Source organism: Hyperoodon ampullatus (assembly GCF_949752795.1).
Source record: "Hyperoodon ampullatus genome assembly, chromosome: 11".
NCBI lineage: Eukaryota > Metazoa > Chordata > Mammalia > Artiodactyla > Ziphiidae > Hyperoodon > Hyperoodon ampullatus.
Window position 1 is genome coordinate 45,796,254 of NC_136924.1, and position 25,649 is coordinate 45,821,902.

Here is a 25,649-nt window from a genome sequence, read left to right on the forward strand (position 1 = left end):
AAAACTACAATGATGTATCACCTCACACCAGTTAGAATGGGCATCATCAGAAAATCTACAACAACAAACGCTGGAGAGGGTGTGGAGAAAAGGGAACCTTCTTGCACTGTTGGTGGGAATGTAAATTGATACAGCCACTATGGAGAACAGTATGGAGGTTCCTTAAAAAACCAAAAATAAAATTACCATATGATCCAGCAATCCCACTACTGGGCATATACCCAGAGAAAACCATAATTCAAAAAGACACATGCACCCCAATGTTCATTGCAGCACTATTTACAATAGCCAGGTCATGGAATCAACCTACATGCCCATTAACAGACGAATGGATAAAGAAGTAGTGGTACATATACACAATGGAATATTACTCAGCTATAAAAAGGAACGAAATTGGGTCATTTGTTGAGACGCGGATGGACCTAGAGACTGTCATACAGAGTGAAGTAAGTCAGAAAGAAAAAAACAAATATCGTATATTAACGCATGTATGTAGAAACCAAAAAAATGGTACAGATGAACCGGTTTCAGGGCAGAAGTTGAGACACAGATGTAGAGAACAAATGCATGGACACCAACGGGGGAAAGTCACGAGTTGGGTGGGGATGGTCGTGTGATGAATTGGGCGATTGTGATTGACATGTATACACTGATATGTATAAAACTGATGACTAATAAGAAGCTGCTTTATAAAAAAATAAATTAAAAAAAAGAAAGAAATGGCATTCATGTATTCATATACAATGCAACCCCCCCCACAAAGAAAAACTTGGCAAGTATTCAATTTACCCAGGGAACAAATTTAGAAAACAAAAATTAACAGCTAAAGGAGAGCATATCTATTTTCTATTTTCCACACCTTGAGGAGCCTATTCATATCAGCCTCCATATTGGAAATAGTCATTTTCTGCATGATGATGTCTGTGACCCTGCGTTCAAGAAGCTGCCACTTCATGCGAGCTGTCTTAGAAGTAAACATTCGGCCTGTCAATACTTTCCTCTGATATTTTTTTCTAGAATCATATAAAAACAGACAAACATAGTTACTTATGTGCTTATTTGATTATGTACTGCCAAATAATGAGCTGTTTTTCATTTAAGTCCAACATTCAGTAATGCAAAGATTATGTCAGGAGGAACAGAAGAATCATGTTGACCTGGTTCCATTTGTCGTGGGTGTTGGTAAGGCCTGGACTCTTGCCACAGGAATTCTCATTTTCTGCTGGGCTCCAGCCCTTGATGCATCTGTTTCTATGGTGGTTGCACTGGAACCAGTGTCCTGAACAGGGGTATCAGATGAGCTCAGCTTCCGAGTGACTTTCCCAGCCACTTTATCTGACATGGGCCTTACTTGCCGACGAAGAGCTGTAACCTGAAATAGGAATAGAGGTTGACTCATGCTCTTAGTCTATAGAAATACATCATTTATCTCAAAGCCAGAATGTTTCCTCCAAATAGTCAACTTGCCTCTTCTGTTTTGCGACGAAGAACCACTTCTTGGTTTCTTTTTTGGGCTTCTAGAAGTCTAAGTTGATGCTATAAAATAATATTGAATAAGTTAAAATAGGAAACTGAAAGATATAATGCTTCCTACTCCTGCATTAACATGTTTCCCCATTCCACTGGGAACTGTAAGGGTTCTTAGCAGTATCTGAGCTAACAGCTTGCACCCATTACTACAGATATAGATATTTTATTCCAATAAACACAAAGGCATACTTATATAGCCATTTCTCTCTGAAAATAAAAACTTATCTCTGTGACACATACTTTTATTTAACAAACACTAATATAGGGCTCACTATATACAAATACTTTTCTAAACGCTTTACAAATATTGCCTCATTTCAGTTTTGCAGGACATTTTGTTTTGGTTGCTGGCTAAGGCGTGATTAGGAAGAAACACAGTTTAGAATATTTTCAATAGAAGCATCTTATCATATATACAGTAGTTATAAACTATTTTAAACATAGGGAGAATATATATTAATTGTATTAGCACTTTATAGTAACTTTGGAAATGTTATTTCCAAATAACATTGGAAATAAATGTTTTATTGTTGGACAATAAAACAAACTGGCTACAAATTTGTTTTTTAGGTAGTCTATATGATAAAGACAATTAATTATTAATTATTTTAAGCCACTTTCTAGGGATATAATTTAGGAAATAATCTTGATCACAATAGTCTTGATCACAGATAGCCTTGATCACAAATGTCTCTTCTAGGACTTTAATTCTGTGATGTAACAAATAACTCTCCATGTTCTGTATCCCAAATTCAAAGAGATGACACATCTCAAGTTTATACACATTCTTATGTTATCAGATGGGAATTCTTTGAGAAAAAGAATCTATCTTATCACTGACATATCTTAATTGCCTATACAATAATAGACATAGAAGTAAAGTTAATAAATCTTTTTTTAAATGAACTATCAAAAACTAGAATTAACCTATAGTTTTAACCTTCTTACTACATTTAATCTCTTCATATTAAAAATCAAATCTCAAGCTCATTCATATTTTTTTGTATGATGTACAAACATATTTGGTTCTCTAAGTGTTCAAAGTTGAATATTGCAAGAAACAACATATACAGGAGTTGAATATGCACACAAAGCAACAAATTAAAGGTAGGAGAACATCTGAAATGGTAGCTTTGTATGTGATTAGCCAGCCTCAGATCTTTATAACAGAACAGAGACATCATATGTTGTGGATAAGATTCAAAAGTTCAATCCCAGGAGTTAATTGTTCAATATTGATCTCTCTATACATCATATGAATTAGTAATAAAGAAATAGGTAGCATACATTATAAGGAAATTATTCCTGTTACTCAAAAGTTTTCATTAAAAACAAAATAAATAGCCCAAAAGTCAAAACAACCTAAATGCCAGCCAATCGAAGAATGGATTAGCAAAATGTGCTCTATACATACAGCCATAAAAAGGAACAAACTACTGGGCCTCCCTGATGGCGCAGTGGTTGAGAGTCTGCCTGCCGATGCAGGGGACGCGGGTTTGTGACCCGGTCCGGGAAAATCCCACATGCCGCGGAGCGGCTGGGCCCGTGAGCCATGGTCGCTGAGCCTGCACGTCCGGAGCCTGTGCTCCGCAACGGGAGAGGCCAGAACAGTGAGAGGCCCGCGTACCGCAAAAAAAAAAAAAAAAAAAAAAAAAAAAGGAATGAACTACTGATACATGCTATAACATGGATGAACCTTGAAAACATGCTAAAATGAAAGAAACCAGACACAAAAGGCTACATATTGTATGATTCCATTTATATAAAATGTCTAGAATAAGCAAATCCATAGACAGAAAGTAGATTAAGAGCCAGGGAGGAATGGAGAGTGATTGCTAATGGGTATGGGGTTTCTTTTTGGAATTATAAAAATGTTCTGGAATTAGAGTGGTGATTGTTGCACAAACTTGTGAATATACTAAAATCTTGAATTGTATAGTTTAAAACAGTGAACTTTATGGCATATAAATTTTCTCTGTTTTTTAAAAAAAAACAGAAAAAAACCCCACTAGACAATATGTTAAAATGTGCTTCTACTTGATTTCAGTAGGAACGTATTGGTATAAACAAGATCTAAAATGCCCAGGAATTGAAAGTGATAAAATAGACTGATTATTAAAATACATTAATATCCTTGGAAAATAAATAAATAAATACAGTCATAAATATGGGAGTCATCTGGCTAAAATATCTACTTTTCTATCTCATTGCTCACTCTTCTCTATCCCCTTAATTTCCTCTTTACCCCCCAAAGTAGATTTCTATTTTCTAAAATATCCTGTATGTTTATGTTTTCTTCAGGGAGAATTTATAAAAAGTTGGTGAGAAAAAAAGAACAAGGGCTGAAACCTAACTGATATTGTGGACAGGAAGGTGATGGCTTCTTTTTTTAAGAAAAAAATGTCATAAGAAATAACTATATTGCCAAAACTTTGGAAAGAAAAAAATCCAATCAACTATAACCTATAACCCTAATACAACCACATTTAGCATATTGATATGTATCCTTCAAATTTTTCCCTCATTGTAAACAAGCACGCATATATAAAATGTTACTTTACCCTTAATGTGAAATCATAGTCATTTTTCATTTTACTATGCAGTTTCCAAATCCTAATTTTTAATGGATGAATAACCACCTTTTAAATGGGATGAACTATAATTTATTTAACTGTTACCCTTACTGACACACATCTTAGTTGATTTTACTGTTTTCATTACTACAAATAACCCTAAAGTGAAGATTTTAACAGACTGTAAAGTAATTTGTCTTAGTTTAAATTATTTACTTAGTCTGAGTTCATGGAAGCAGAATTCTTGGGTCAAAGAATATGAAAATTTTTATAGCCCTTAGTAAAGCCTCTTCTAGTGAAGCCTGGTTATTATTCCAGGAACATTTATAAAAATCTCTAGTGGAAGCTGTCTTTGGAACCATCTTAAAATTACTATCTTATATAATACTGCAACTACTTCCTTGGTCTCCCTAGAAATAAAGTCATTATTTGCCATTTTCTTCCATCTGATCATCTAGGAAATACACCTCCAATAAAATTTATAATAATATTATAGTGTTTTTCATAAACTTTTATATGGAATTACTATAATCCACATACTATAATAAATGCCAAATTATAAAATGCTTATTTATTGTCCTTAACCTGTATTTACTAAAGTTATCAAAAAATTTCTTTCATTTATTGAACAATCTTGTTGATGTACAATATTCTTACATAACTGAGAGTTAAAGTCCACTCACATCTCTTTTACGTTGATCCTTTTTTAATTGAGCAATCTCTCTGTTTCTTCTAGACTCTGTCAATCTGGCTTTTTCTTGTTCTTCCTTCATTTGTTTCATTAAGCGAACCTAAAATATTAGGTAAATACATCTATTGTGATTACCCTATCACAATATGCATTAAATAAATCACATGTATGGAAAAATGTTCTTAGGATTCTGAATATTTAGCAAGAAAAAAATGTGGAGTTTTGCTACACATTAAATGGTCAATTCTTATTTTTGTAAGATTAATATATTTATATTTCTAATACATTTCTAACATACTTCTCTCAAATTGCTTAGTGTTATATGCTTTTTATATTCAATGTCCAGCTGTTCTATAACTTGAACGATTTTTTGTTATCTAACTTATTATCAGTAGCTGTGTGACGTTGAACAAGCTACTTAACAACTCTAGACTGGTTTTCTCATCTATAAAATGCAGGTAATAGTTCTATGGGATTGGATTCCTCTGAGAATTCAATGAGTTAATACCTGCACTGTGCTTATAACAGTGCCTGGCACATAGTAAGCACCTAGCTATTTTAGCTATTTTTGCTGTCATCAGCAACTACACAACATAATAATCTACTTCTTAAATCATTTCCACATTTCCTATTTTAAGGAAACAACATTGATTTTCATGCCAAAAGTTAAGAATAATCTGTTCCACCACAAAAACAGTAACAGATTAGAATTCACATACACTCTCTGGTCAAGGGAAGAAAACTTGTACTTTTCTATGCATGGGAATGATAAACACCAAATTCAAGATAGTTGTTACCTCTCAGGGAAAAGAGAATTTGATCAAGAAGAGATATATAGGAAGCTTTCTGCATATCGGCAATGTTTAATACCTTAACCTAGACAGGGGATATATTGTTCATTATGTTATTATCTGTGCTTTCTTGCATGTTTTAAACATTTTATACTTTTGTTAAGTTTGTATAAGAGTTTTGTTTTGTTTTGTTTTTAAAGTCAGAGAAGCCCTGTTGACCACATGATTTTCAGCTACTCCAAAGAAAGACTTTGACTATGGATGACTATAGGAAACAACTTCTAACTGCCAAAAGGAAGTGTATCATTTCTAAGACTGGATTACATTTTATTGAATACAGGAAGAACCACAATAATTTTTTTTGGTCCCAAAATACACAAGCATCACCAACATCTACCGTTAATGGAAAATATAATCAATACCTTTGTTTTTTTCATTTCCATCACATCCTGCTGTAATTTCTTCAATTGCTTTTCATATTGGGACTGATTTTTAAGCAACCTTGCATGCTCTTTTTGAGCTGTCTGAAGTCTCTGCAGTTCTTTATTCATGGCTTGCAGTTTCTTTTCATATTCAGACCTAACTTTTTTTGCTTTTTCTTCTGAGTAAGATTCCACTGAGCCTAAATGACCAAACAATATTTGTATTTGTTTGTGTGAGACACAGATTTTTATTTCACAGATTTACAACTCATGACCTTAGACAAGAACTACCTCCTAAATACAAACCTCAGGAGTCCAGCATGCCTTTCAATCACTCTACCTTTTAATATCTACTCTTATTTAACAATTATTGAAGTTTTTATCATTTTAATTTTAAAAAAGTTCCCAGCATAAATCATGGCATTAAAACAATTAGCCACAACTTTGGGAAAAAAATTATTAAATAGCCTAGACAGGTACCAGCATGAAAAAACAAAATAAACAGTAATATTTAACATAATGGGACAAATTAACATTTAATGTGACTTCTAATATTATTTTTTTTCTTGTAAAGGAAGACAGGATAAAAATCTATTTTGACAATTTAGTTTGAACTTTAATTTGAATTAAATATAATTTTTACCTAAGTTTTGAAGCACCTGGTCTCTTTCAAGCTGAGTGTCCCGAATTTTATGTTGCAGCATCATTAGCTTCTCTTCATACTGCTTTTTCAGCGTCTGCAGTCTTTTCTGGCTGTTTTCTAGTTCATCAATCAGCTTTTGCTTGATTGCAATTTCACAAGTAATGTTTGCTAAGTCTGCCTGATAATTGGCTATTATAAAAGAGGAAAATAAAAATTCTGGGATAGGCTATAATAAGAGCATGAAAACCATCATCTGTATCCAAGTATTCACTTGGCAGCTATAAGGAAAATATCCTGAATATACCAAAAATTTAAAAAGGGCAAAAAGATAAAGAGTGTTCACTTTGGTCAAGGACAAGAGATACCATTTGTAGCAAATAAGAATGGAAGTTACACAATGACTAAATCCAATAAGAGAAGAACATGAGACTTGGAGGGCATATATAGGCCAGCAATTATAAAAGGTGCTTTTATCAAGGATGAAATGGAGAATGTTAAGAGTTTTCTGCCATGTTTTAAACAAGTACCCAAAATAAATTTTTGTCCTTGTACCAAGGACAAGTACCTTTTTCATCTGACTCGGAATCTGATTCATCAGAGCTTTCACCCCCTTCAACGTCATCTTCTTCCTCCTCCTCTTCCTCTTCCTCATCTTCATGATCACTCACTTCTTGACTTTCTTCCTAAAATGTGATTTGTGTCCATTAATAGCACAATATTGGCAAGGCAAACTGATTACTTCATTAAGAGAGACTATGTGACAGAATTAGAACAAAAATTTTTACATTTTGTGTGGAAACACAAAAGACCCCGAATAGCAAAAGCAATCTTGAGAAAGAAGAACGGAGTTGGAGGAAACAGGCTCTTGAACTTCAGACTACACTGCAAAGCTACAGTCATCAAACCAGTATGGTACCGGCACAAAAACAAAAATATAGATCAGTGGAACAGGATAGAAAGTCCAGAAATAAACCCATGCACCTATGGCCACCCAATCTATGACAAAGGAGGCAAGAATATATGATGGAGAAAAGACAATCTCTTCAATAAGTGGTGCTGGGAAAAATGGACAGCTACATGTAAAAGAATGAAATTAGAACACTCCCTAACACCATACACAAATATAAACTCAAAATAGATTAAAGACCTAAATGTAAGGCCAGGTACTATAAAACTCTTAAGCAAAAATATAGGCAGAACACTCTTTGACATAAATCACAGCAAGCTCGCTTTTGATCTACCGCCTAGGGTAATGAAAATAAAAACCAATAAAAACAAACTTAAAAGCTTTTGTACGGCAAAGGAAACCATAAACAAAACAAAAAGACAACCCTCAGAATGGGAGAAAATATTTACAAATGAAGCAACTGACAAGGGATTAATCTTCAAAATATACAAACAGCTCATGCAGCTAAATATCAAAAAAACAAACAATCCAATCAAAAAATGGGTGGAAGACCTAAATAGACATTTCACCAAAGAAGACATACAGATGGCAAACAAACACATGAAGAGATGCTCAACATCACTAATTATTAGAGAAAAGCAAGTCACCTCACACCGGTCAGAATGGCCATCATCAAAAAATCTAGAAACAATAAATGCTGGAGAGGGTGTGGAGAAAAGGGAACACTCTTGCACTGCTGGTGGGAATGTGAATTGGTACAGCCACTATGGAGAACAGTATGGAGGTTCCTTAAAAAACTACAAATAGAACTACCATATGACCCAGCAATCCCACTACTGGGCATATACCCTGAGAAAACCATAATTCAAAAAGAGTCATGTACTAAAATATTCATTGCAGCTCTATTTACAATAGCCAGGAGATGGAAACAACCTAAGTGTCTATCATCGGATGAATGGATAAAGATGTGGCACATATATACAATGGAATATTACTCAGCCATAAAAAGAAACGAAATTGAGTTATTTGTAGTGAGGTGGATGGACCTAGAGCCTGTCATACAGAGTGAAGTAAGTCAGAAAGAGAAAGACAAATACCATATGCTAACACATATATATGGAATCTAAGAAAAAAAAATGTCATGAAGAACCTGGGGGTAAGACGGGAATAAAGACACAGACCTACTAGAGAATGGACTTGAGGATATGGGGAGAGGGAAGGGTAAGCTGTGACAAAGTGAGAGAGTGCCATGGACATATATACACTACCAAATGTAAAATAGATAGCCAGTAGGAAGCAGCCGCATAGCACAGGGAGGTCAGCTCGGTGCTTTGTGACCACCTGGATGGGTGGGATAGGTAGGGTGGGAGGGAGACACAAGAGGGAGGAGATATGGGAACATATGTATATGTATAACTGATTCACTTTGTTATAAAGCAGAAACTAACACACCATTGTAAAGCAATTATACTCCAATAAAGATGTAAAAAAAAAAAAAAACTACTCATAAAAAAAAAAAACCTAAAACTAAAGCTACCACATGACCCAGCAATCCCACTCCTAGGCACGTTTCCATAGAAGACCACAATTTGAAAGGATGCATGCACCCCAATGTTCACTGCAGTGCTATTTACAATAGCCAGGACATGGAAGCAACCTAAATGTCCACCAACAGTGGATAAAGAAGCTGTGGTACATAGATGCAATGGAATATTACTCAGCCATAAAAAAGGGATGAAATTCTGCCATTTTCAGAGATGTGGATGGACCTAGAGATTGTCATATAGAGTGAAGTAAGTCAGAAAGAGAAAAACAAATATTGTATAATGTTGCTTATATGTGGAATCTAGAAAAATGGTGCAGATGAACTTATTTGCAAAGCAGAAATAGTCAAAGATGTAGAGAACAAACTTACAGTTACCAAGGAGGAAAGGGGGGAGGTGGGACGAATTGGGAGATTGGGACTGACATATATACACTTATGTATAAAATAGATAACTAATGAGAACCTACTGTATAGCACAGGGAACTCTACTCAATGATCTGTGTTGACCTAAATGGGAAGGAAATCTAAAAAAGAGTGGATGTATATGTATACATATAACTGATTCACTTTGCTGTACAGCAGAAACTAACACAACATTGTAAAGCAAATATAATCATTTAAAAAATAAACAATAAAGAACAAAAAACAGAATCAGAGTTAGAATTTTTCTTCCTCCCGCAATATTATGAAGTGTGCCTAGCCGTATGACTTAATTTTGCCCCAGCTTCCATTATGGTGCTTTATATTTAATATGCACAATATAGTCTCAATGAATAATTACAAAAAAACAGAGAGAGACTGTGATTATAAAATACAAGAGCAGAAAAATTTCAATTTTCATAAGTTAAAAATATCAATCCACAATTTTAAGGTTATTTTACAATAATTCTGTCTTAAATCAAAGAGTACTTCATCTCTCTTAGTATTCTATCACCCCATACACAATGCTTTCACAGTGCACAAGATTGTGAGTTGCTAATATTTAATAGCTCACATTTCTGAAGAAAAGAAGTACTCAAGGACACAATTTAAAATGGATGTATGATAACCAATTCTCTTTTCTACATATAAGTTAGTACAGTTATCAGCAACAAAGAACAACCTAATCCAGGGACTCAAAATTACAAGTTTATTCTCTCATACTTACAACTTCTAATTCATTGCTTTCTTTTTCTGAAATACCCTTTTCTTCTTTCTTCTCTTGGTCAGTGTCTGTATTATCCTCTTTACCAGCCACACTAAAAAAAAAAAAGAAGCAAAAGTGTATGATGCTAAAGTAGAGAGGAAAATTGTTCACTTTTTTTCTCCCAGATTTTTAAAAACCATCAATTATTTTTGAAAACAAACTAGAAGAGCTCATCATTTAACTCAGCAAAGTTATCATGTATGATGCTTCAGAGGAAAATTGAAACAGCCATTCAACTCATAGTACAGTGATTTATATCAATGGAGAAAATCTTATTTTCTAGAAACACTGAGGAATAGATTATACCCTGGAGCATGACACCTGATGAGACAGCTAAGAACTAGTCACCATAACATTCAATCAACTAGAATGTAGGCAAATTAAATTCAATGGAAATAAAAAATATTTTTGTTTTCTCATCTAAATATATAAATTTTCCTCATCTTAATACAAAGATATAGAAACTGCATTTTTTATTAATGTCCTAATACATTTAAGAATAAATTTAAAGATCAGAATACATCTGCCCACAGTAAGTTTGTCTATACCGGATGCATCCATCACAGTGTTCAGGTCTCCCCTGGTAATAGAATAGTACAGGTTCTTTTCTCCTAGGTTATACCTGTAGCACAGGGCTATTTCTCATAATGTTCTCACAGAAATGGGTCTCTGTACATCAGAACTGTCTGAAGTTCTGCCTGACCCCTGATTGAATAGGAAATTCCAGGATCTGCCACAAGATTCACCATACAAATAAAAGCTTCCTCTTCAGGTATCGGTACAGCAGCCCTAACTATTGATATATACAAATGTCACATAATGTTATAGCTAAACTAATTACTTCAGCCCTAGTGGCCATGAGAAAAAGAAGACTCTATAGTGAGCAAAGTTTTTACATAGTTAAATCACTCTGACCCTTCAGGGTTTAGCAACCACCATCAATTATGCACAGAAGTTACACTTCCGTTCATTAGACTCCTACATTTTATCAAGCTAAATAATATTAAGAAAGTGAACTTTAAATGAATTTACATATGAAAATTTTCTTCTTGTGCTATAGTTAACTTTTTAAGTCATTAAGAATAAGAAGAATACTGGAATAAAGCAATATTCTCCAAATAAAATTCTTCTAGAAAGAGCTTAAAATTTTTATCAGAATAACTTTATAACAGCTATCATTTCTTTCAGATATTCTGCTACATTAAATAATTGCCCTATTACATGGATTTATTTTCAGCTTCTAGGCTAAAAAATTAATCTCATTTAGGTGCTGGTATTATTATTAAACTCTAATGTTTAACTGTAGGTCCCAATTCTCAAAGACATTTTTGAACTCAGAACAAGATGAACACAAATACTTTTCCTTTGTAAGCACTTTTCAGAGTTCTTAATTTATGTTTATTTAGGTAGTTATTTCTGTAATTTCTGTCTTCCCCACTAGACTGTAAGCCTCATGAGGGAAGGGATCATGTCTGTTTGGCTCAGCATTACATGCCCAGTACCCAAGGGATGTGCATAATAAATGTCCATGAAGTATTTGTTAAATATATTAATCTCTATGATTGTGCATGAGTACCTCTGTTTGGAACCTCTGCCTATGTGTCTCACACACTAATTATGTTGGGGTAGAATAGTACAAATTGAAAGATGCATAAAGATGCATGGAAGACAGCATATTACTAGAGTGAGAAGAAACTACCAGTAGGAATATCAATAAAATCCTTTTAACTGGAGAGGAATCAAGTAAACTATAACAAGGTTCCATGAGTTTGTTAAATCACTTGTTAGAGAAAAATGTTGAATATACTGAATGCCTATCTTACATCACTTGTATTATAATAGGACTGTTCATTTTCCATCATCACACATTTCAAGATGAAAATCTAGAAAGAAACTCCCCCTTCACCCAATCATCTGATTCAAAGGCCAGCACGATGTACTCAAGTAGTGCTATACTTGAGATAGGCCTAAGGCTTAAGACTAGGAAAGGAGCATGTGTTAGGAAAGATATCTCCCACCACATTTCTTATCCCCACCCCTATGAAGTCTCCCTTCCTCACCAGCAAATCTTGCAGCATACAATTTTTGTTATTGTCAGTTCCTTCATTACTTCAAGCTCCAACACAAATTCCCTTTTATTCAGGTTTATAGCCATACAACCACCTTGTTTCAAATACTTGACCTAACACACCCTCCTACACCCTCCAAGTCACCGGAATCCAGCTTAACAAATGTTATTTTCACTTATATATGAAGTTAACTCATGTATTATAAGTTGTTTGTGCCAATTCTGATGCAGAAAAATCAGCAGTTGTTAACTTTATTAATTTACCTTTATAAATCATGTAAGGTTTAAGCTTTTAAAGTACACAATTTGATACTTTATGATTATTGTACAGCAAATATTCAAGTTTCCTTCAATAAAGTGGGGAAATTTTATATCTAAAATAACTATCTAAGCAACAATGAAAAATATGTAAGTTTGCACTTTACATAGAATCAGAATCTTGGAGCTGGAAGGAACACTAGTGATCAAGTAATTTAAACCCTTTGACATTTGACAAGCAATGTCAACATTTTTGTTGACAACCAAAAAAGAAACTGTGGCCTGGTGAAGCTTATCAACTCAAGGGGACTTAAAACCAGGTGTCATGACTCCAAAGCCAGTCCTCAAAGTTCAGTTCACAGACAGAGAAGCATCAGCATCACCCAGGAGCTTGTCAGATATGTAGAATCTCAGGCTCCATGTCAGTCCTACTGAGTGAGAATCTTCATTTTATCAACACCCCAGGTTATCTATATGCACATTCATGTTTAAGAAGCCCTGTCCTAGAACACCAAACAATTCTGCTTTTGTTATCTATAAGGCATCATATAAAAATTGGAGGCAAATGCTATTCATTAAGTATATTTAAAGGACTTAACTATTTTAAGGTGGGAAAATGTTTCCATTACACTACTTTAACTATACATTTTATTTTGACCTTTCAAAAGAGAAAATTTCTCACATTTTAATGCTCTAAGTTAACTCCAATGATAAACATAATGTCCTAAATACAAACTAATTAGGTGAGTCCTAAGATGACCTACAGATAGAATTATATTTTAATTATAGAATTATATTTTAACTATATAATTAAAATATAATTCTAGAATAAATTATAGAAACTTTAGAATACTATGTAATATGTAGGGTATAATTGTGGAATGTAAATTATTAAATAACTTAAAGAAAATATAATTTATGGTTTCAGCTATTTAAAGTAAGAGATTAGTTTAATTGTTGCACAGTAAAAGTTCTCAGGGCTTATTTTTAGTAAGAAATAAAATTATAAAGTGGTGCTTCTAAAATAGTTAATATTATTTTGAAACTAGTTTATTTCCTTAATCATTTTGATATTGTAATCATGAGACATTTAGAAAAATCTATAAAGAGAAGTTCTAATAAGAAGTAAAATACTACTTGATACTTGGTTAAATAATCATAATATTGAATGAGTAAAATGCAAATTTTTATTATATTGGGAGTGCAAAAGTAGTGCTTCTAAATTTTGCTCAAATTTCAAATGGAAAAAAAAAAGAGAAGATCCTGTTTTTGATGCTGACTTCAGGTACATTTTAAAAGCAAAACTTGTTTTTCTAATTCCACCTTAAATATGCCTTATAAATCTTATCTGTAGTGAGGCCACAGTTTCCTTTTACTTTGTTGCCATTTTAACGTTGTTTTCCCAACAAAGATTACACAAAATAAGGAAGAGATGAGAATGAGCCCACCCATGACTTAGCATGTGCTGCAACAAAATGCGAATTCCCACCGAATTAATAATTCCCTGTCTGTTCACAAGTTTCCGAAAGGTATATTCTGAAAATCAAAGGGTGGGGTTCTTGGGCCATTTTTAGCCGTCAAAATTATGATAATCTATTCTAAATTCACATGGAATTCCTGAATTTTAATTCATATAACCACTGGCCTTTATTCTCAAAAAGTTTTTTTTTTTATATTTTCAGTGTTTTTATTAATTTTATAAAATCATCTTTATTTTTAGGTGCACCAAGCTAATCTAGTCTGAAACAATCTATAATTCTACAGCATATATCCTTTTGAATGGCAACTAAGTATTTAAATGACATTTTAATAAAAAACCTGGGAAATATTCCAACCTTCTTTCTTCTCGATTGCTTTCCTCAAGTTTCTGTAGCCTTCAAAATCACGAGGCACAGTATTGGAAGGCCAAGCCAATGAAGGACAAACCAGACAGTAAAAAGCGAAAGTGATAAGAAGGTAAAAATGATACATGAGCTTGAAGACTTTAAAATAAATTTTAAAAGATATCATCAAAGGACAATACACAGTAAAAAGGCAATACATTTTGTATGAATAAAAAGTAAGAAAAACAAGCAGCATTATATCTAAGAAGAGTATATATAGACTATCAGTTGAAATTATTCAGCAGTAAAATGTACAGTCTCAATTTATAAAGTTGATAAACAGTAAGAGTATTTGGATGCCATTGCTTTTCTTAACCTGAAATGGATCAATTTTCTCAGCTTCCAAAACAAAAGCCTACTTCCAATGATATCCTCTCTTCCTTTGTAAACCTTTACAAAATACCTTTTTATGGCATCATTAAAAGAGCTTCAAAAAGTAATGCCTTTATACCATAATATGAAAATACCATTAATACTACATACTAGGATACTAATTTTTAAACTTGTTTTCTATTTCAATATACTACATGTGAACATCACTAAATCTAAAAAATAATTCTATTTCAAAATTATACATGAAATGGTATTATGGTCAAATGAATATGATTGTTATGATATCAGTGGAAAACTGTAATTTTATTAACTGAAAATTAATATCACTGTACTAATTACTAGACTACCAAAAGGATATGTCTAAGGCAAAGGTGGCAATAAAATGGGAAATGTAGTACTTTCCATTAGTAAGGTTATTTTTCAACCAGCAAAGTATAAGAAAAACTATAAATATGTATTTAAAAGCTTTGACATTTAAAGAATATTCAATACACAGAATTGGGAATCTTTACTCAGTGGAATGTACTGAATACCAGTATCTCTCATGTAGACAAAAAGATAGATGTGCTAGGCTCTGATTAAGCATATAGCAATCTTGATATAGTACACTTCTGCCTGGATTCCAAAAAAAAAAATTTTTTCCAGAATCATCAGTATTTTAAAATGAAGAGATTGAGTCTTAGTTATGAATTATTTCATCAAGGCAGTTCTCATTTTAATTTTATAACATGATTTTTATTTGCTGGCCTGTGATTGTTTTTCACAACCAACTTATATACTGCTATTGCAAGAGACTAGCAATCTTTCTGAGAAAAAAATTCTGCAGAGTGATATTCACCAGAGATCAAAATGTCCAGTATAATGTTTAGAAAAGGGTAAGAAAAGCCATCACCTAAGAAATCTCTGTGTTTCTAGAGTTTCAACCTGACACCACTAAATACAAATATAATGCAGTCTGATGAATGAATTTTTTATAATGCAAGTCATTTAAAGTTAGATATCCAAAAATATGGGGATTAATGTATGAATGGTAAATTTTCTTTATCCATATACACCAAAAAAAGTAAAAAAAAAAAAAAGTCTAAACTAGGCTTATACTGATGATAATTAGCTATAATGATTCAAAGGATATGGTTCCCTAGTAAAAAATCCAAATTTTCTATTTTCAACATGAAGAAATATTGTTTACCTTACACTAGAGAACTATATTAAAACATATGGATAATGTGAGCTAATAAGTAGATAAACTTTAGATGCCTTCCCAATTGTCTCTTTAAAAAAACATTACAATCAATAGTTCCAAATGACAGTAGAGGGGCAGAGATATAAACTAATAATCTGATACTTCTCCATAATTTAAAGGAGTTCAGTCTTTATTTCATTTAGTTCCATTTATAATACCTCTTCCATAGTTAAATGGGGGGGGATGACAAATCTTGCTAACCGTTCTAACATTTGTGTAACTAAAAAAAATAGTCAATGTAGTCTATTCGATTATTCTTCCTTATTTTCTTACTACCTACACTTTTGGATTATTTTACAGCTCAACAGAAAATAAGCACAGGAAGAAGAGCCAACCTTTAAACCACACATCTTAGCAATTGGTTGTAGTTTAGATAAAGACTTTGACAAGAGGGTGAAAATTTCATGTAAAACAGGACTTATGGCATCCTCCTTGAACACAAATGTAGCTTCTGACATAAAAATGATACAGTTGCACCTCCACCAACCAACACTTGGTGTCAGAGGCCCTGTAGTCACTACAACCAAAGGCTAACAGCACAAAAACAAAGTAAATGAAAAGACATGGAGCTTCTAAAGAATCTGTGGATTCAGTGGGAGAAACAGAAGTAGCTATGAGAACTGGGACAGCTGAGCAAAGCTGAACCCAAAGGCCAAACCCCAGATAGGTTTTGGAAACTGTCAACCAAAAGGGGTAACAAAAATCTTCCCTACACTATTTAATTTTTTTTCTTTATGAGGTTGCTGCCCAAATTTTCAGTAGTTGGATTAATGCTTCCTCTTTCAAAATTACAAATATCCCTAGAGGAATTTTATTAGTTTAAGTCATTTCCACTGGAATGAGTTCCTTTCTCTAGTCAGATGGCTTTGTTTCCAACTTTGAATTTAAGGAGATGAGAGAAGAAAGTAGATGATTTTGAAATTGGGAGTACTTCGGGCTAGGGAAGAATTACATGACCTCATGGGGACACAGAAGGTCAGTAGGTAGGAATAAGAGAGAATGGCTAAGGCAGAAATTCATATTTTCCCCCAAAGGTTGGTCAACATTCATGGAAGGGAAACAAAGTTTCTTTCCCCTATTTTCCTTTTCCTATTCCCTTTTGAATTGCTCTTACCACACTATAGAATGAGTAAATATCATTTCATGTGAGTGAGTTGGGAAACCTGGACATTATGTACTTGTAACACTTTCTAGAGAAAAATTAGTTCCAAGTTCCAAATGATTTTAAATTGAACTTACTTACTATATATGCAAGGTTGAGATAGAACCAAATTTTGCAATGTTCTCTTTGATAAATAAAATAAGTAAATATGAGGCATGTAATACTACTTAACCAGAATCAATACATCCAAACAGAAGCTACTGCCTCCATAGAGTTCCTGTAGAAGACTAATCACTAACTTCAGTAAAGCTGCTGTCATTCTAAACACTTTATTATGTTTTGTTTCAACAAAAACTCTTTATTATTTTTTGTTTCAACTGTAGCAAACCCTTTGGCTAAAATGAGAGCTTACTAATATTTTTAAAAAAGGAATTTACAATACATGCAGCTAAAAGTTATTGGTGATAAATGAAATGCTTTATCAAGCTGAGTAAAATAGAACTATTTATCAGTCAAAAACCTTACAACCCTGCATTGTCACAGAAATAACCTGCATCAGAGGTATAAATTTAGGGTACCTATGATCACTATAAAAACGTCAAAAGTGCCTAGGTTTCTATTGGGATCCCTATCTGTTTTTTATTATTCATACCCAACAGGTGATTATGGTAACATCTCTAAATTTACCTCAAAAGGAAAGCAGAATCAGCTCATGACCTTGAGAAATATACCCTTGCTTATCCTTACTTATTATTCATGAACACAAACCACCTACACCATTAAAAACAAGTCATACCATTTCACATTTTGACCAACTACACAACTGAATTTTACAAATAAATGATAAGTCATGTGCAGAAGTCTCATTTTCATTTCCACAGTATGTTGGGTCAAACCAGTTTTGATAATTCTGTGAACACTGTTACAGTTTTAATTGCCCTGCATAAGAACTAATCATTATATATTTCTTAATGCTGCCATAATCAGCCATCCATGAGCAACATCTTTTAAGACATTAGTATCTTAAGAATGCAATTTCAATTGCAATGCCTCCTAACCATAGATGTGCAACTCCTTGTTTTAATTATTCTAATCAGTCCTTTTTAACTCAAGGACAAACAGCAGAATTAATTTGGAGAGTTTAAACCTCTAATAACTTTGGTCAACTGACTATTCAAAGAAGAAATGCTTGGTTGTCAAAATAAATTTCTAAATAAACTGAGCAAAGCAGCAGCTAGACTAAATGTCAATAGTAATTCTAAAAAGTGCACCTCCATAACAAGCTATTTGACAAATAAGATATATTTTCCCCCTTTGGAATATCTAGCCAAAAATGCTTAAAATTAATTTGACTGGCATGTTCAAAATATATTCTACGTAAGTAATTTGACTGCACCATTGAATCAATATGTAAACAATTTATGAGGTTTTAACCATTCATAGATTACAAGTGGTCATATTTTAATTTTCCTCCTCTTCTTTGCATCCAGTTGATTTTAGAGGGAGATATTACCAGGATGCAAGGAAAAGGAAGCCTAGAACAGTGGTGAAAAGCTGAGTAACTCCTTGTTGGAAAAGTCAGAAAGCCTGAAATAACATAAATAATTTTCACATAATCAAATTAGAGCCCGCAGAAAATACTTAAGAGACCAAATGATATTAAATGACAGTCTGGTGAATTAGTTTAGCCTTTAGTTAAACTAATCACAGGAAGCAGAATATATCAATGAGACTATTTAATTGTATTAGAAAATGGAACAAAATGAAAAGAGTAATGGTAGAACAAGCTTTTCAGAAAAGATGAATGGAATGCAAAAGCAGCTATTTGAAAAAATAATAAAATAATTTCTAATAGTAATTTTACCTTGTCATAGTCTAAATAAAATTTACTACCATATTATTATAAATTTTTTTACATACAAGTAGAGATAAGTCTTTAAAAGTATATAATTATAATTGTCACCTATGTTAAATGACATTTTATTTATTAATATACTTATGAGGCTATGTATACTCATTGCAATTGCAAATTAAAATAGCCTGAAAAGTAATTAGCAGTATAGCAGTGATTTTATAGCACTACCTTTTTTTCTTCTTCTTTTCTTTCCTTTTCAGCTTCTCTAAATCCTTCTTAGCTAGATCTATAATCTCAATGGTCTCTTTGTCTGAGGATACTATAGTAGGAGAGAAAGCTGATGATCCACTGAAGTATGGTGATCTTGCTGTGGCTCTTGTCAAGTTTTTTCGAAGGTTCTCATTCACTGCTTCACTTTCTAATAATTTTGCCCTAATGAATAAAAATACATTTAAGTTGGAAACATTTTATTATTATGGTAAATAATACTTAACATAAAATTTACCTCCCTAACCATCTCTAAGTGTACAGTTCTACAGCACAAAGTACACCCACACTGTTGTGCAACCATTGCCACCATCTACCTTCAGAACTTTTTCATCTTCTCCAATTGAAACTCTGTACCCATTAAACACTAACTCCTCATTACCCTCTCCTCCCAGTCCCTACCTTCCATCTCTGCAAACTTGACAACTCTAAGAATAAACAGGGAACATTTTAAATGAGTTGTTTTGCAAGTTAAAAAGTTTCCCGAAATGTATTTCAACATTGCTACAAGGTATGGCTTTTTTAACAAATATGTTCACAAACATTAGTGTTTAAGATATTTTTAAAATTCCCTGATCAAATAATTGTAAATTTGAAGTAACACTCTTAGTGCTCAAATGTGCCAGTGATAATTAGATTACTTGCATTCTGGTCAATAGGCACTAGTTATCCTTGCTTTGTAAACTCATCTTTGAAACTTAAAATGTGCGAGCAGCATGGTTCCCTTACTTCCTGTTCCTCATTCATCATGCTATAATAACATTTCCAAATCTTTGTAAGGAATAGTTAGTCAAACTTGCCCCTAACTGGCTGAAAGATATCTGGCTCCTGAATATGGCATGGGAAAAGATGAAATCTCCAAGGAAACCCGAGTTTGATAATTAAAAACATTATTTTGTTTGCTCAAGCGGTCCTCATAATGACAGGAAAATAATGTATGTGCTGTCAGTAATAACACTGAATGATAAGATCCTAAAAGAGCCTGGATTCTTGAGACTACAAGGGATTCAGAGAGTCCTCTAGGCCAGTTCCTTTAGTCCATTTGATTTAAACCATAAAAGAACACAATTATCTACTTCAGTATAATAAATTTCCCAGGTCAATTTGGCACAAGGGTGATTGAGACAGGGTTATAAGGAGAAAATACTACCTACTATCTCTGTCTCAAAACTATATTACTAAGCACTTTTACCATATGTTCAAATGTTTCAGAGGAAGGTGCTAGATTATTTGCAACTACTGAGCTCTAGAAGGCACAGTCAGCTGTGTTTTTTCACTGCCTACCAGAATTATTCATGACACTGTTGAAATCAACTAGAGACAGAATATACACAAATCAGTGAATATGTGTTACAAATAAGTGTCCTATATATTCTTTAATGAAATTGTTTTACTTTATATTTGGTGTTGCAACAGTTACAATGTTTTAAAATGGTTAAATAGCTGTGTACAAACTTTTAAGTTAAATGATTTCAAAATTATTTTAAAGAAAATTCTGAATATAATGCTGTCATTTTTTAATAAGAGGGGAATCTAAGTATAAAAACGCAGCTTAATGATAAAAACTCAAAGTAAAAATTTACACTTTTCTGTATTTTCAATATCTAGCACAAAGCCTGGGTACATAATAATGAATGTTAATAATGAATGAAGGGGACTTCCCTGGTGGCACAGTGGTTAGGAATCTGCCTGCCAATGCAGGGGACACGGGTTTGATCCCTGGTCCGGGAAGATCCCACATGCTGCAGAGCAACTAAGCCCATGAGCCACAACTACGGAACCTGAGCTCTAGAGCCCGCACACCACAATTACTGAGGCTGCATGCCACAACTACGGAAGCCCACGTGCCTAGAGCCCGTGCTCCGCAGCAAGAGAAGCCACTGCAATGAGAAGCCCGCGCACCGCAATGAAGAGTAGCCCCGCTCGCCACAACTAGAGAAAAGCCCGCGCGCAGCAACGAAAACCCAACGCAGCTAAAAATACAAATAATACATAAATTAATTAATTTTTTAAAAAAGGCCCTTTTAAAAAATGAATGAATATATAAATTAGCTATCAGTTAATGACCTGTTTTTAATTGGCTCATTTATATAATAATCAGACAATTTGTGTTTGATTATTACCTGATTTAAAAAATCTGCATTTGGTAGGGGCATATTTTTAATGCTTCTTCCGTCCTGGTGCTAATAAAGGCTGAAACTTTTAGGGCTCACCTCCAACTCCACCAACCCCACACTACATTAGTAGATCCTGCTTTTTGTATGGGCTGAAGAGATAACATCTCTCTCTTTGCCTCTCCTTCTCTTCCTACTCACCCAATCACACACTTGTTGCTGTCTGCATTTCATTTAATAGGAGACCAAGCAGTGAGGCATGAGGGGAAGTACACAGACTTCCTTGGGAAGGAATAAACTGAGGTTTGCATCTCAGCTTTTTCACTTACTGAATCTCTTCTCAGCTTTTTCACTCACAGAATCTCTAAATCCTCCATTAAATGGAGATGAAAATATATACTTCCCTAGGATGGTTATGAGGATGATGATACAATGAATTTAAAACTCACCTGACTAATAATGTTTTTAACAAATAATAACTACTCTTATCAAAAAGTTGGAAACAATATAATTATCTAACAGGGGATTAGATAAATAAATCAATTACAACCCATGAGACAGTACTCATGGAACCATGCAAAAACCATGTTAGAAAAATATTTAATAACATTAAAAAATGATCGTAATATCTTGTCACATTTCAAAGAATAGATAGCAAAGCAATACATACACCCCGATACAAATTTTGCTAAAGTATGCATTGAAAAATTATTGAAGAGATACACCAAAATATTAACATCAGTTCTTGGAATGGTGAGAATATGGATGATTTTAACTTTTTAAAAACTTTCCTATATTTTCAGAAATTTCTACAAAAATTTTAAACTCCAGAAAACTAAGATTAATTAGTGACTATTATCATTTCACAACAAATAATGTGATGTGTAAATTTATTAAAAGGTAACTAGTATTATTTTATAATTAAAATGATAAGACTTAAAATATAAACATTCCCATCCCATTTACATAATTTACATTAAGTTTAAGTAGCTGTGAATGAATGTCTTCCTAAGAGAAAGTATTGATTAAAATATGGATTGGAGTAGAATTTGGTAGATGAAACAGAATGTGAGAACTTGGACCTTAATAATAATATGTTAGACCTTTACAGTATTTTTCAATTTAATAATTTTTACATTCTGTTCTTTTATTTGAGCCCCATAATAACTCTTTGAGACTAGCAGGTATTACCTCATTCTTACAGATAAACACTAAAGATCAAAGATGTTAGGTAATTTGCCCAAGGTCATATACTTAACAAACAGAAGTTTAAAATTTTCAATGCAGGTAATTCAATTTAAATTCAAAGCTCATTTATGTTTATCCCACATGTAAATTATTTTAATATTATAAATTACAGTCCTGAGATCCGAGAAGACTATACTTTATGAGTGGGACAAACTGAATAAAAGAGCCATCAAACAAAAGTTGGGAAAGCGGAAAAAGCTATTAACCTATACCATGAAAGATGTGATCACTGACTGAACCCAAGGCCTAAGAGTAATCATTGTTCTCTAGATGGCTTAAAGAATAGTCGTATAAGTCTTAATAGTCTTAGAAGAAAGATATTAGATGCTCCTTTTAGCTACTAGAAGGAATGGAAATGATTCAGTCAGTTTTCTAAGAAATAATGACACTAGTCAAGCCATTCACCAAATAATGAGATCAAGCTTAGATATGGTCTTAGAATAACATGATGGAAGAGAGGAAATCAAGCCCAAGAACCAGAGTATGAAATCAGCCTTAACAATTGACCAGTGCCAAGAAAATAAAAAAAGATAAAAAGAAGCAGACTAGGAGCAGGAAAAGAATCTTTAGGAACTAAAAGACAGAGATATTAGTTTTGTCTGAAGGAATGGTAAAGATGGGGTCTACAGAGTCAGGAAACACTGGAGACTGGTTAGAAGAAAAGTTTTTGGCAGTAGGCAGAAAAGAGCACTGCCAACACAAGATGGAAACTACAAGTCCAGTTTGGCAGCTGACCAGAACTACAACCTAAGGTCCCAAAGGTCTCCATCAAAAAGCTAAAGTTTGGAAATACATAAACAGAATAAAAGTAATAGTTATTTGAGTAACTTTATCTATTGCTATATCAGATGTTTTCTCACTGGTTTTTACTTTTTGAAGCTCTTAAGGGACCTGGTGTGCCTTACGGAGGAAGAAACAGTAGAAACACTACTCATCTCTGTTTAAGAATCTCTAGAATAGCCAGAGGAAGAGAGAGGGAAATAGAACACAAATACAAGACAGAGAATTGTTAGGGTAGCTGTGAAAGATAATCTCTCACTTGGTTATTTTCTGCAAATGGCTAACAGAAGTGAGATCTGAGCTATTTAGATGCTCCCAATGGAGCTGACTGTAGTTTTACTTAAGAGAAAGCAGCTCAGCCATCAGGGCAAACCATGGAACCTGAAAATATTATAGAAATGATTAGTGTCCTTGATCTACTTTCTGACCCCAATTCTCCCAGTCTGTGCTCAGTGCTCCCCTCCACATTCCCACACCAGGCATGGGTGTTCTATTTACTGATTTCTGTCATTCCATTTACTACATGTGACTATTTATGTAAGTTGACTCACCTAGACTGTGAACTCCTTGTTTATGTCATACTTGTTCAGTCCATGGCATGGTGCTTGGCATACAGTGAGTATTTGCAATATGTGTATGAAATGTGGGTGATGTATGTACCAGAGAGGCAGGCAAGTCGGTAGGGATGCAATGACTCACACATATAGAATAGCTGAAGAAGTATAAGGGAACAGAAGTAATGGGAGATTTTAGAAATTAGAGATGACTTATTGATGTTGACCATTCCCAAATGGTGGGTGAAGAGGCACAGGGAGGTAACTTCATCGACACCAATTATATCTGTTGTTATATGAGGTTAGGTAAGCCTCCAATTAAGGGTATAACAACAAGAGCAGGAGGATAACCCAGGAAGATAATGTGGGAAGAGGAAAGTAGTTTGTGACATTATGTTCCCATATGTTCCATTATAGGCAAGTACCTATTCCCCTAAAGTTAACCTGACCAAGGGGCTGAAATATCACTGTGAATAGTTACTACAAAATAAGCCCAACAAATAGCAATAATACTTCACTGCAAAACCCAAAATACGTGCATTATATATTACAGAATGTGAACTGTACCTGAGATCTTCAATTTCTTTAATATAATTGTGAATCATATTACTAATCTCCTCATTCCCTTCACCTGCAAGATAAAATAAGGAAAGGGGGAGAGGGATAAATTGGGAGATTGGGATTGACACACACACACTACTATATATAAAAATAGATAACTAATAAGAACCTACTGTATAGCACAGGGAAGTCTACTTAATACTCTGTAATGACCTATATGGGAAAAGAACCTAAAAAAGAGTGAATATATGTATAACTGATTCACTTTGCTGTACAGAATAAACTAACATTGTAAATCAACTATACTCCAATAAAAATTAATTAAAAAAAAGAATTTCCTTTAAAATTCAACAGAACTGAATGAGAGAAAAAACAAAGTTATAGAAACAAACAATAATGTTTTGAAACATAATTTAAACAGCAAATTTCCTGCCCTTAATTACATGAGCAGAAAGTAAGATAATATGATGAAGCATAGGGCATATTTTGTTTCCGTAAGAATGCATTATTTACAAATTAAGTATTAACTTAAAATCACAGATTGTATACACAGAGATTGACTTTTTCACTTCAAATATTCCACAAAGTTAACAAACATGAAGAATATTTCCTGTTCTCCAAAAGTAATCCCTCACTCATCCCACCCTACACACATACCTGCTCTGGCAAGAACTTGGTTGGCCTGATCACTAACAAGCTGTGTGATTCTGGTCCTCAATACATCAACCGTCTCTTGCATGGCTTTAATTCTTACACGCAGGTTGTTATTTTCAGTCTGTAGCATAGCATTCTCATGAAACATATCATTGATGCTTTCCACACCCTCCTCGTCGATTATTCTTTTACCCTAGAAAAGAAAAATATTTCCCTGTTGGTTGAGAAGTTTTAAATACACAAGAGTTTTGTTAAAGGATACTGCAGGATTATGCAATTCTACAACCAAGAGCCCTTTTGTCTTAACAGCCTCAAGGCAAGAGATCCTTTTCCCTCTACTACATCTCTCCTTTGAGCATTTGTCACTAAAGAATCTGACTGGGAAGGAAGTCTTTTGAAACAAGAGGCTGGTCAGGTTGTTAGACTGAACATTATTAAAG

At 33.6% G+C, this 25,649-nt stretch overlaps 1 protein-coding gene across 1 annotated transcript in view; it reads right to left on the bottom strand.

The window, feature by feature from the left end:
• The window catches only part of KIF21A (kinesin family member 21A), a gene marked incomplete at both ends in the record, with an annotated part of 166,022 nt that overhangs the window by 39,922 nt on the left and 100,451 nt on the right, over nucleotides 1-25,649 (bottom strand). Inside the window, 12 exons of the mRNA XM_079715363.1 lie at nucleotides 860-1,013; nucleotides 1,158-1,372; nucleotides 1,468-1,536; nucleotides 4,787-4,894; nucleotides 6,008-6,207; nucleotides 6,651-6,839; nucleotides 7,216-7,333; nucleotides 10,251-10,341; nucleotides 14,451-14,489; nucleotides 19,260-19,463; nucleotides 24,562-24,625; nucleotides 25,213-25,402. Coding sequence (XP_079571489.1) covers nucleotides 860-1,013; nucleotides 1,158-1,372; nucleotides 1,468-1,536; nucleotides 4,787-4,894; nucleotides 6,008-6,207; nucleotides 6,651-6,839; nucleotides 7,216-7,333; nucleotides 10,251-10,341; nucleotides 14,451-14,489; nucleotides 19,260-19,463; nucleotides 24,562-24,625; nucleotides 25,213-25,402 — 1,641 coding nt within the window. The remainder of the gene's footprint in view (nucleotides 1-859; nucleotides 1,014-1,157; nucleotides 1,373-1,467; nucleotides 1,537-4,786; nucleotides 4,895-6,007; nucleotides 6,208-6,650; nucleotides 6,840-7,215; nucleotides 7,334-10,250; nucleotides 10,342-14,450; nucleotides 14,490-19,259; nucleotides 19,464-24,561; nucleotides 24,626-25,212; nucleotides 25,403-25,649) is intronic.